The sequence below is a fragment of the Rhinatrema bivittatum genome, chromosome 10 (genome assembly GCF_901001135.1).
Source record: "Rhinatrema bivittatum chromosome 10, aRhiBiv1.1, whole genome shotgun sequence".
Classification (NCBI taxonomy): Eukaryota; Metazoa; Chordata; class Amphibia; order Gymnophiona; family Rhinatrematidae; genus Rhinatrema; species Rhinatrema bivittatum.
The window spans coordinates 99,590,141-99,602,670 of NC_042624.1; the positions used below are offsets into that span (position 1 = coordinate 99,590,141).

The 12,530-nt window shown below is 43.0% G+C and overlaps 1 protein-coding gene across 1 annotated transcript in view; it reads right to left on the reverse strand.

Moving 5' to 3' along the window:
- The window catches only part of SGIP1 (SH3 domain GRB2 like endophilin interacting protein 1), a 174,041-nt gene that overhangs the window by 51,557 nt on the left and 109,954 nt on the right, over positions 1–12,530 (reverse strand). The window contains exons 11-14 of the mRNA XM_029618232.1: positions 11,678–11,763; positions 10,725–10,817; positions 7,052–7,126; positions 3,401–3,856 (exon numbers count right to left, since the gene is read on the reverse strand). Of these exons, the coding sequence (XP_029474092.1) occupies positions 3,401–3,856; positions 7,052–7,126; positions 10,725–10,817; positions 11,678–11,763 (710 nt within the window). The remainder of the gene's footprint in view (positions 1–3,400; positions 3,857–7,051; positions 7,127–10,724; positions 10,818–11,677; positions 11,764–12,530) is intronic.

Here is a 12,530-nt window from a genome sequence, read left to right on the forward strand (position 1 = left end):
CTCTACCCATTGAAGATGTTGCCTGGGCAAAATGCCAGTTAACAGAGCATTCAGTATGGTAAAGTGCTGGATAATGGAACTTTTACTGCAGTATAATTCTCAAGTATAATGTAGTTTATTACTGAGACATATTAGGTGCATCGGCGCCTATGGACTAATAGGTGTAAGTATTAACACCTACATTAAATGTGTTAATGCAGGTGGTAACTAATGTCCATGCATAAATAGTGTTGGCACATGCTTTTTGCATGCATGTTAGTGTTACTGTTGGTTCGCTGATGGAAATGCTATTGTGCATGCAAATGTGTGCATAATAATCAAACTTTTGTTTATATTCTCATTAAGTATTAACGCTGGATGCACTATCCAGCACTAATCCCCATGAAGTTTAATGCAGCCTTCCTACTTCAGGACTTTCAAAACCAACTGAGGCGGTACAGCTGAGCCCCGTGTTAGGAGGGCAAACCTGATTGAGCCTGTCAGCTTAATATTGTTTCCCCCCTCACCGTCTGGGGGGGGGGGGGGGGGAGAGAAAGGGGGTGCTTTAGACTCGGCGGCCTTTTTCTAATTTCAGATGGAGGGAGGAGGGCGTCAGAAAGAGGCCCTGAAGTGGCGGTCCACCTCACCCCTAGGTCCTCGGCAGCGGATGGTCACCGGCACGTTCTCAGGATCGGTTCCTGTGTGCTGCAGGCCACAACACACAACATTGCAGTGTTACAATGGTTTCTTGCAGTTTAATGCTGCTGTGTACTGCATATCAGTATCTTTATATTCAGTAACAGTAACATAGTAGATGGCATACAACTGGCCCATCCAGTCTGCCCAGATATTCCTGGTCACGCTGGTAAAGGTAGATCCCCGTCACAAGATATCGATCCTTGTCCATGACAGATGTGTGTTCGTATTCCTCCTCTGCATCCCACCATCTTGGTTAGGTAAACATATGAGATCTCCTATTTAGTTTACACCCAACACCCCTCCCTTCCCCTGTCTAACCAATAATCTAGCAGCCCTAACATCGGGCCTCTTGGCTCCCTACGATCTTTATGCTTTGTATCCCGCCACCATCAACTTGCCCCACTGATCCAGCTGCTCCCTAGAATTTGTAGCTTTATTTATTTACCATCGGGAATAAAACAGTATAGTAACTGGGTGTTAGTTCATACAAAGGCACAGAAACGAAAGACTAAAATACAACAAGAAAGGCGATGCCTTTTTATTGGACCCTTGACTGGTTTTGGGAGTTAGCACTCCCTTCCTTGGGTCCAAACAGGTGGAGGAGGTCAGACGTTTCCTTTTCGGTGAGTTTGCTCATTCTGTCTGAACCCGAGGAAAGGAGGATTAACTCCTGAAAGTTAGTGCAGGAAGGGGGGGGGGGTCATTTTCAAAAACAGCTCGCCTGACTGAAGAGACAAAACCCCGAGGAAGTTATACTGGTTTTTAAAGTGGACATACACACACGAATCCACTTTGAAAATTACTGCACCAAATTTAGACCGTTACATCCCATATGTGCATGGACGCATGTCAGGAAATTTTACGCGCATGCTTTTGGAAATGGAAATGCACGCGTGGAAGTTCAAACCCTTCCTCAACCCAGGAACGCTTCCACTCGGTTTGTGTAAATTTATGCATGAAAAGATCTGCATCGGTTTGCCCACATATTGGGTGGGCAATCATTTAAAAGGCCACTTTTGCAGGTAAAACACTGGTTTTACCCACGGAAATGCCTTAGAAAATTACTCCTGAAATGTTTCAGATAGTAATGATGGCAGAAAAGGACCAAACGGTCCATCCAGTCTGCCCAGCAAGCTGCTTAGGGTGGTATCTGCTGCACCTTGCAGGTTACCCCCATGTTTCTCTTAAGGGTAGCAACCATTGGCGTAGCCAGAACTGACTTTTAGGGTGGGCCCAAGGTTAACATGGGTGGCTGCAGGCATACAGGTCTGAAACCTACTAGTTATACTCCTATTGATAAATAATGTCTTAGCATGCACCCTACAATGGGTTTCTAATTAGTCTGCAACAGCCGTTATGCATCATGAGTGAAACTTTTTAGAAAATTTTAACTCAATTATTGCAAACACTTACCAACATTAAAAATTCCTTTCTAATCTGTATTAATTTTATATTTATTGTAGTTTATAAATACACAAGAATATCAGGTGAAAAGCAAAGAACACAAACATCAGATCCAATCAATCATTTCATAAAACACATCTCAATGTATTCTTTCATGCAGTTTCAGTGCATCAGACTAGGTGGAGAATTCAATGTACAAATCTCATCTTTGTGTACCTTTCCTCACTCCAAATCACATCAAGTCTTCACTGGTGTCTACTGTGCATGTAAAACCTGCCCCCAAACCACTAACGTAATGGCTATATGCAGCAGCTCAACTCTACTGCTGAATATCCCCGGCTATCTTAAAGTTAACCTCAATCAAATTTAACTGAATGACACTCAAAATAAATGACATTAGCATCACATCTGCTTTGAAAATTTGCAGGTTTGTGCATAAGCAGCACAGACATGTACGCACCAGTTGTACGTCTTGGGGAGCAGTGTAACTCTACCCATGTATATTTATGCACATGCTTTTAAGAAGCCAAAACATGTGCATAAATCATGTCCCCACCCCTAACTCTGCTGCCCCGGAACCCCTCTGTGTGGTGCACATAAAAGTGCAAATGAATCACTTTTGCATGTATTTGTACTCACCCACCCTCCCCCACCAGGTCATTTTTTAAAAGGCCATTTAAATGCACAAAACCCGGATTTTATATGCATAAATCCTTTTGAAAAATACCCCTAAATGTATTGTTTATAATATGTATGGCTGTAACTTAAAAATACTTTTTTCTTTTCAGTGTTTAAGTAGCTTTTATAATTCCACTGTACGTATTCCATTTTAGATAAATTCCACAGGCATTGGTTGATCCCACCCTTGATTTAAAAAAACAAAAATAAATTATAGACATCTAAAATTAATTTCGATCACGCTCCTTTTCCTGATAATTCTTTGGCTTTACCAATGGGTAGCTCCAAGCGCATTCTGTTCAAAATCAACTTTTTGTATAGCAAGAATCTATATTACTTTGTATAACTTCATAAAGTGACCTTACAACAGTTTGATCTTCTAAGCAAATAACTTAATAAGTACTTCATAATGGCAAGGTGACAAACAACATATATATAGAGAGAGAGAGATAGAGAGATTAAAGCTTCACTTGCACTACAAGAGCACTGAATGAAACAGAGGTAGCCAATGGAGACCAGCAAAAAGAAAGCAAACGATTGATGGATTTACAGCTAACAGAAACCAAAAAGTTGTGGTTTTATGCTGCAGCAAAAAGGCATACATGGGCAGACTGAAGCACACTCAATCTATGAGACCTACCACTGGCGCTGCCCGTGCCACTGCTAGCGCTGGGTCCAGGTGATGACACCACTGTTCTGTAGGTTGGCGGAGGAGGGGGAGGAGGTGTAGCTCTCTGTCCCAACCCCAAATCTTTAGGAGATGCTGCTGTTTCTAAGTTATCATCTCTAATGAGCGTCTGCTCAGAACATTTCTTCTCAACCTCTTCTAAATTGAGTGGCGAAGGAATATTGCGAGCGGTTTCAGCAACTGAGGATTCACGGGCATTTTCTGATTCCACAGTTGGGGACTCAGCTTTTTCCCTTGACGTCAACACTGGAGGTCTATGTTCCGGGGACTGATCAACAAAGCGAACCCACTTTTCTTCAGCGTTAACATCAACTGACTTGGGAGATAATGCTGGACCAAAAATGGTGTCCAAGTCATTGATTGATGGTAGCATGTCAGTTTTGACCTCTGTTGCTGTCCGTTCACTCCCTGTGGTCAAAGTAGTTGATTTAATCTTTAACGTTGACTAGCACAACTGAAATAATACCTAACGTGAATCTTTGAAAACAATTATATAATTGCCATTATATACAGTAATATGATTTTAAGGAAAAAATGTATGCGCTTGAAGATATGTGCACATTAGGACTATGCATACTAATGAACACTATAGAAATATATTTGTATGATATTTGATTAAGTTAAAACATTTTTATTGATACACAAATGCACTGCATGCCGGCATTTACCTATGAAAATAATTTAATATATGAATATGCTACATATGTGGTAACATATTGTATTTTATGCACTGAGTAGTAGCAAATTATTTATAGGGAGTATGGTTTTCCAGTTTTAGAAATACAATAATATGAATCATGAATAAGTCCTTATTTTTCTGATTTTTTAATTTTTATTTTTACTGTGATTTGTCACAGAATGACAAACATTTTCAAACAGGGCATTATGCATATTGGGGGCCAATCTCAGGAAGCTGCCAAGCAGCAAAGTATAGATGTGTTTTTGTACATATGTAACTTTAATCAAATTTGAAAACTGATGAAAGGTACACAGACACAAAAGTGCCTGCCCACTTTTGCACCTGTTTGTGCAGCTGGGATTTTGTGGAGAGAAACACCACATAAAGAGCTGATCATTCAGTTCTGCAAACGTACTTCTCTCTCCCCAACCCAAACAAGTCCTCGTCCATCTACCTTTACAGCAGCAAACTGTGAAACAACATAGCCAGTGGCAACTTTTAAACCCAGGAATCTAGTTGCATAACTCCCTGGTTAGGTGCCTAGAGCCCTTTGAAAATTGCTCACACAGTGATATTCTGTACATCTATCTATAATTAGAGAGAGATAATTTAATTTAAAGGAAACTTACACATAAAAAAAAAATAAATGGGAATTTAACTGTATACTGCCACTTTACTGCTCATGGCTGTAGACTGAGATTTAAATGTGCATGTGACATATACAGAAGCATATTTTTCATGTTTTACGCATTAATGAGTGCAGCATAACCTTGAATGGTATGGAAGCTACCTAGAAAAATGATGGCTTATGTGTCTTTTGTGGAACTAAACTTGACACTGGAATTTATCATTCCAGCGTAAAATGCACTTCAAGGGGGCGCAAAAGGACAGAGGGCACTGGACATGGCATGATCCGGCAAACCCCACAAATTTGTATACATGTCCTTCCCCTCTTTCCTAAAACAATAATATGTGTTTGATGCTTTCATTCTCAGTGAGGAAAATATGAAAAAAAAAATCGATATAAAATAGGTCAAATGAAATTTAAATAAGCATTAGCGCTAGACTATTTTTTGAGCTCGTGTTATGTTTAAAAAAAAAAATAAAATAAAATAATAACAGAGGGCTGGCTCGAAGCCTCAGTGGCAGTGGGTAGCACAGTCATGTGGAGGGACCTGTGCTCACTTTCTGGCCCAGGCTCTCCAGTTCCCAGGTTGGCTGGGGCTGGGGATGCTGCCGAGGAGGCAGTCACCGTCCTTCGGAGGGAGATCATAGTTGCTGTGCAATGGCGACACCTAGTGGTTGGATTTATGGCCCATGATTGCAGGGTTCGGGAAGGAGTCCTGCACATGGCCTCCTCTGGGGTCTGTCACTGCAATAAAAGGGAGCAGGAGCAAACTCCCTGGTCGAAAAATAAGAGGGAAGCTTTTTTAAGTTTCTGTCTGCCACAATAGATACAGAGGAATGTGATGGCAGGAAAAGGCCTCTACGGCCCGTTTTGTCTGCCCATGCACACAACCGCTCGGCTCTACAATCCCTACCACTCCCTCAGAGATCCCCCCCCTGCACGTTGCGCTATGTTTTCTTGACTTCAGATGCAATAGTTAAAATCTTTGCTCAGTGCAGCCTCTAGGAAAGCGCTGGGGGATGGTAGAGTTCTCCCTCCCTCCCTCTTCATGGAAGAACAAGCTGCAGCAGAAAAAAATAAGTGCAAACTCCTTCTGTGGGAGGGGGGGGGGCAGTTTCCAACTTGCAACCCCCACTGGTGATTTTATGCAGCAGGAAAGGAACGACCACAGAAAGGTGGCCAACACCTGGTGAACTGGTGTTTTAAGTAACTTAAGACTCGTTTTACCTGTGTTATATAGAAACATAGAAATGACGGCAGAAGAAGACCAAATGGCCCATCCAGTCTGCCCAGCAAGTTTCGCACTTTTTTTTTTATTCCTCCCTCATACTTATCTATTGATGTTAGAGATGTGAACCGGAATCTGATTGGTTCCGGTTCCAATTCAAATCTTAAAATTTTTATCGTCCGGCCATCCAGTGCTCCTACAATGTGACAGGGGCCGGCCAATGGCATGGATACCCTGTCACATGGTAAGGGCAAAGGGCCATCGGTGCCATTTGTATTAGTGGCAGTCAATGGCCTGAGAGCGGGAGATCGCTCCCCGCGCCCCCACTGGACCACCAGATAATTTTAAAACGTTTTTGGGGGGGGGGGGGGGTCGGGTGGGTGGGGGAAGCTAAGGGGTCAATTTTTAAAGGGTCGGTGGGTTTTTTTTTTTTATCGGGCCATCGGCGCCATTTTTATTAGTGGCATCAAAATGGCACCGATGGCCCGAGAGCGGGAGATCGGTCCCGGGGCTTCCACTGGACCACCAGGTACTCGTAAAAAGTTTTGGGGGGGTTCGGGAGGGTGGGGGAAGGTAAGGGTTTAGTTTTAAAGGGTTTAGAGGTTGTTTTGGTGTGCCGGTTTTCCCGCCCTCCCCCCAAATCCCCGATTTACGATTTTTCACGATAAATCGGGGGAATTTCTATTGTATCGCACACTCTAACGATTTTTGACGATTTAAAAAAATATCGGATGATTCACATCCCTAGCTGATGTTGTACCCTGGCTTGGGCACACATCATGAATAAGGTTTGTTAGAAATAAAGAAATATCTACTGCTACCTTTGGAATCATTTTCAGAAGCATTCAGTATTCTAATAGCAAACAAATCAGTTGTAATGATCCTAGCAAAAGGCACTCAGTTCTTGTGCTTGTAACATTATAAATAAAAGTTTAATCTGAGACTTCTAATTGCTTATGGGTCATTTTGTATGCATGCACAACCCCTCCCCCCCGGAAATAAGAAAGATGCGTGATCAATGTGCCCGCATTATATAATAAGTTGGCCTGTTGCAGCTCGCTTCCTTACCTAATCCAACCGTTAAGGGAGAGCCTGTTCTTGGAGGCGTCGCTGGCACGCTCTTCGGTGGAAGTGGCGGAGGAGCTGCAGAAACATGTGCGAAAGGGAAAGTAACTGAATTGTTAAACTCATCGAACCCAATTTTCAAGCGTTGTGCCATCAGCACAAAACTGGAGAAATTCTTTGGGGTAAACCCCAAGCCCTTTGTGACCCATAATCCATTCGTTGCCACTGACCACACATGGCCCATTAAACTGGTGATGGACCAATGCAGAATGTAACAAGAGTAAGGGACCTAAAACAGTTTTACATTCCTTATTTGGATTCAGTACCGTTACATTTTGCTGTGACCAAGTGCATCATACCTGTTTTGTTATTTATGGGGTCCATTAATCACAAAGCACATGAAGGCCAATTTTCAAAGGGTTTAAGGGCCTTTCCTTTGGATTTAGGGACCCAAATTAGCCCCTTTGAAAAGTGAATAGGGCTCCGTGCCTAAATTTAGAAGCCAAAAAAGTGAGCGGCTTGGGGGTGGGAAGGAATACTAGCTGCTTAGCATTGATTTTGAGCCCTAGGAACCTAAATCTAAATAAATAAATGGCAGGTCTAATTTTTAATATCCAAATTTAAGTGAATTTTCAACTGAAACTTATGTCTCTAAGGGCCTGATTCACCAAGCTGTTTTCCCATAGTCAAAGAATGGGGAAAAAAGCCTTAATGAATCAGGTCCTAAATGCGGCGGAAAATCTACCTAAAATCTAGGATCCGAATGTATGCCCTGCATGTTTTTCAAAATTAACCCCATATTGTTTGTTTCATACATATGATGGGAGGATAATTTTCCAAGCGTAATTGCGTGACCAATGCACACAGAAAATTGCAAGCACAAGGGAAAAGCATTCCAGGTGGGTGGGGTCAGGGTGGGGTTGGGACTTAACATGCACGCTTTTTTGATTTAAAAAAAACGTATGGGTGTAAATTCTCTCAGCAGAACTATATGTACCACATAGCCGGTGTAATTGTGTGCGTGCAGTTTTGCTGTGCATAAGTTTGCTTTGAAAATTGGTATAGCTTAAGGACAATGTTACACAATTACCCCTTAAGAAGCTGGCGCAATTACAACAGATATAAAATAAGGAGTTTAATGCATCTTTCACACTGTGTGCAGAAAACCCTGAAGATTTGATTCTAATCTCGCATTCAGAAACTATACATGCTATTCCTCACCCATTCAATTTGATTGTACTGTACCAAATCTCTGCCTTCAATCTCACTGTGGTCCTCCATAAAGTGTGAACCCTTTGAGTGTATTATAATCCACTTGGACGTGGCTGACCAGCCTTGAAAAGTGGAATAGAAATCTTGAATTAAATTGTCCTGTTCCTTAGAGCTAAAAAGGCATGATGTTCCTCCTGTAGAAGATTTAAGGCAGGAAGAGGTAGGTGCTGAGCAGAAAATATGTAAAAGTCTACATTCAGGCACTGGCCTGCTAGCAAAATTAGCTGGATAGCGAGCTAGCTTTGCAGGGATATTCAGGGGGACCGGCACACTGCTGAATATCCCCAGCTATCTTGAAACTAAGCAAATAAGTTGCTGGCTGTCTCAAGGACAGCCAGCTATGCTAACTGGATAACGCTGAAAACTGGCGTTTATCTAGCTTAGCTGGAATGCCCCTACTCTGTTCCCAAGTTAGCCATATAACTTTAAAGCCAGGGTAAAAAAATGATGTGCCAAACTCGAGGCTGGTCACCACCATGGAATTTTCAAATGCTGCCATTTTCCCAGGTAAGTCTGAACTTACACAAATGGCACTGATGTAGCAGCCTCATCATCTTTGCAATGATCCTGCAACAAATGATCTAAAGTTCTAGTCCAGAGCGGAGCACTGTGACTTCTGGCATTTGAAAAGCAAAAACCGTTTCCCTGTCTTCTTTGTGCTGTAAAAGGAAGTAATACAGTGGGGTTTCTGAAAGGGACTCTGAATGCATGGTTTTGGTATCCTGTAACTTTCTACGTTGCAACTTGAATTATACAGACTTCATGTTCTGGCTGACACATTAATATCTAGGGCCATTGTCGGAGGTCACAGGCCTGTGAAATAATAAAGCAATTGCAGATTTGAAAGCGGGAACAGCAGGAGCAGACGTGAGCTAGATTGCTCAGTGGGGTGGCAAACGGATGCCTTTTTTTTTTTGCCTTTTACTGCAGGTTGAGAGAGAGAGTTAGAGGCAGTGCTCTGAATCATAGAGGTGGGAGGAGAAGAGAAATATCCACTGTTGCTATTTTTTAAAGTCTTATTGGCTGTGGTCCTTTTTTTTTTAGATTTCTCCTGCTCCTTTTGGGTTCCAGCCCAATGAGGACCTGCCTCTGTTGGGGAAACAGCATCACCATGAGCCCTAATTCACAACTGCCCAGGCTATTTCCTTTATTTTTGAAACCTTCTGCAGCCCGGGCACTACCATGACGGTCCTCGGCAGGGAGCCATAGCCCATGATTCCCTCTAGAACCTGGGGGGAGGGGGCACGTACACCCTCCCCCAGGGGCTATGAATGCCGCCACTGTAGCATCCTCAGCCCATGCTGGTTTGGGGAGAGAAAGCTTGGCCCTGGAATTTTAATCTACGTCTTCCACACAATGCTCGCTGAGCTCCGGGGCTGGCCCAAATGATTTTTTTCTTGAGTTTGTATGTTCTATTTTTTTTTTTTTTTAGCAGTAACCTTTGGTTGCAGCATCTCGAGATGGACGCCTTTTGCAGTCAAGCTCTGTGGCGCAGCAGGAAGTGACTGCGCACCGCCACGCGGAGGATCTGGCTTCGATTCCTGGTTTAGCTCTTCGGTTCCCTGCGGGCTCTTTGACAAGGCTGCCGGGGGAAAGAGTCTCTACTGTTGCTCAATGGCAGTCAGACTTGGGGGGTCCACGCTAGCCGAGTTTCAGAAAAAGTATGGATTGTGAGCCCCCGCCATCCCCATCCCAAGACTGTCTCTACAATGATTAGGCTGAGCTGAGAGGGGAATATAAAGATGGGTTAGCAGTGAATGAAAACTCATGGGACCGGATTCTAGCCCTGGTTCCGACTGAGCTGGAAGTACAAAGATGCAGGAGGAAAATGCTGAGCCAAACACTCCTCCCTGCAAGGCTAAATCTGGATTTTCAATGGTGCATAATATGCTTTGCTAATTGATGAACTTGGTCACCTCATCATAATTTCTAAAGACAGGAATAATGCTATTTAATTTCCCAGTAAGGCACCAAAGTCCTGTATGGTATAACATTAAAAAAAAATGCTTACAGCACAAGACAACTCTTATTGAACATTTTTCCCACTACTGCTAATTATCAAAGATTTTTTATTGATATGTAGGCTTTCTTTATCTCATTTATCTTCTAACACAATGATTTTACTGTATAGGTTTATTAATCAGTGCTACAGTTCCTGATGTTTTCTCCTGTTGCTGATCAGACCCAATGCTACAGCCTAAGAGCAAGGTCCCTTTATCTAATGGGGGAAAAAGGGGCAGTGGGAGAGGACCCATTGCCATCAGGGGTCCACCACCAGGGGGGGCCGTCGCTGGACAAACCAGTGCCCCGGACACTTCTGGCTTTAATTTTAAGAGACTGCTGTGACTGTAGGAAATTTTTCTTGGAACATAGAAATCCTTATTTTCTTTGACAGCCGACTTACTTCCAGTTGGAAAAGGTCTGGAGAGCTTTGGAGAGTCGAGCCTTGAAGCAGCCTCTTGGGCAGATCCCCATATCTCTGGCTGATCTAAAGGAACTAAAAATATTTGAGAAAGGCATAAGATAGGGCACGTGCAACTGAATACTGACACAGAAAAGAAACCTCATTCACATCCAGTGCTGCTGTTCCTTCCCCCACCGCTGGTTACTAAGCAGCCTATTCTTTATTTGTCTCTGAGGTAAAATCCCTCACACGTCAAGAATCTGGTTTCTTACGCAATTATTTTAAAAGAGAAGGTAAGGGAACAATGCGGGGCCCAGAGACGGCACTGCCTACTGTCCTGTGGCAGATCAGGGACCCAAGTCCTCGACCAGCTCCTGCTCGTTGGCCAGTAGGGGCCAATGATGTTACCGAGTTAGTGACGAGAGCCCCTGCAAGGAAGTCCCAGACATCACCACAATGGAAACGCCTACTGTCCATGTGTGAGGGAGTCCTAAGGGATCAGTACTCTATGGTTCCAGGTCGAAAGCCTGTCACTGAAATAGCTGGGCTATTGGGGGACAGCGATTAAAATACAGAGTAAAGTTCCCTTCTATCAAAAGATTAGCAAAACAAAAAAACTCAAACAGAACACAATGCATTAACAAACAACCAAGTGAAATATGCAGAAATATAGTTTTTCTGAGTTGGTTTTTTTAAATCTTTTGCAAAATAACAATGACTTTCTGGGGATTTGGCGACCTGAGTAGACTGAGCTTGCTCAGTGAGGCAACCATGATGGAGACGAAAGGGCAAGTATTTGCGTTCTCTCAGGGGTAACATTTATGCAAGCAGAATTGAGAGGAGATTGGAAAAGAACAGTAACTGCTGTGTAAAACACAGGGGAAAGGTTTTGCCTGAACAAGTCCCAAGTGCATGAATATCTTTTCAGGTTGACAGGTGCCTGCTTCTCCTACCTTCATCTTTATGCTCGTCAAAGGATGCTTCCAGGGGAGGACCGAACAGTGGTGTTACTGCTGCAGCTTCACTAGGTGCTTTTTTGCTGTTGTGAAAACATTAGCAACATATGAAAGTAGGAAAAATGCCAAAAATTGTACACCATATAAAAATGCAGCTATACTTGATTCTGATAGGGCCACAGTGCTGACAGTAGGTAATGGTCAGCACTACTGTGCTGTCTGGTTTAATGTGCCTTTTCACTTATCAGACGCATTGTGCGATACGGCACAGTCCATCTCTACTCATGCTGTGGCGGTGCCTTAAAAATGAAAGATCGCGATGCTGAACCCTTAAAACTCCCACCCCCTGCAGTCAGTCAGTCTGATCCAGCAACTCCTTATCCAGATAGAAAACCACGTGCATGTATATTTGGTTGGCACTTAAATTCTGTCCTCTTCCGATGCACGCATTGTCTTATGTTCCTGAGAGAAAGAGAGAGAGAGATGCCGAGTTGCATGCTGGCTGGAGAAGCAGGGATTGGCAGCTGGTGCTGCAGAAGAAATGCTTCCCAGAGCAACAGGATTCTGTTCTTACTTGATCAGAAACAGGGAGAGTACAGAAAACAATGAAACAGAGAAGAGATGAGACAAAAGGAGTCAAGAGGAGTGGGAGGAAGAAAGGAGATGATCTGTCTGGCTCAAATAAGGATGGGCTCCCTCCAATTTTCTTTTAAGCCAGTGGTTCTTAAAATTAGTCATCAGGCCCCTGACAGCAGGTCTGGTTTTCCGGATACCTACAATCAATATTTATGAAATATATTTGTATAGATTGGTCTGTGAACTGAGTTAACTTGCATAGTTTGGTTATTTT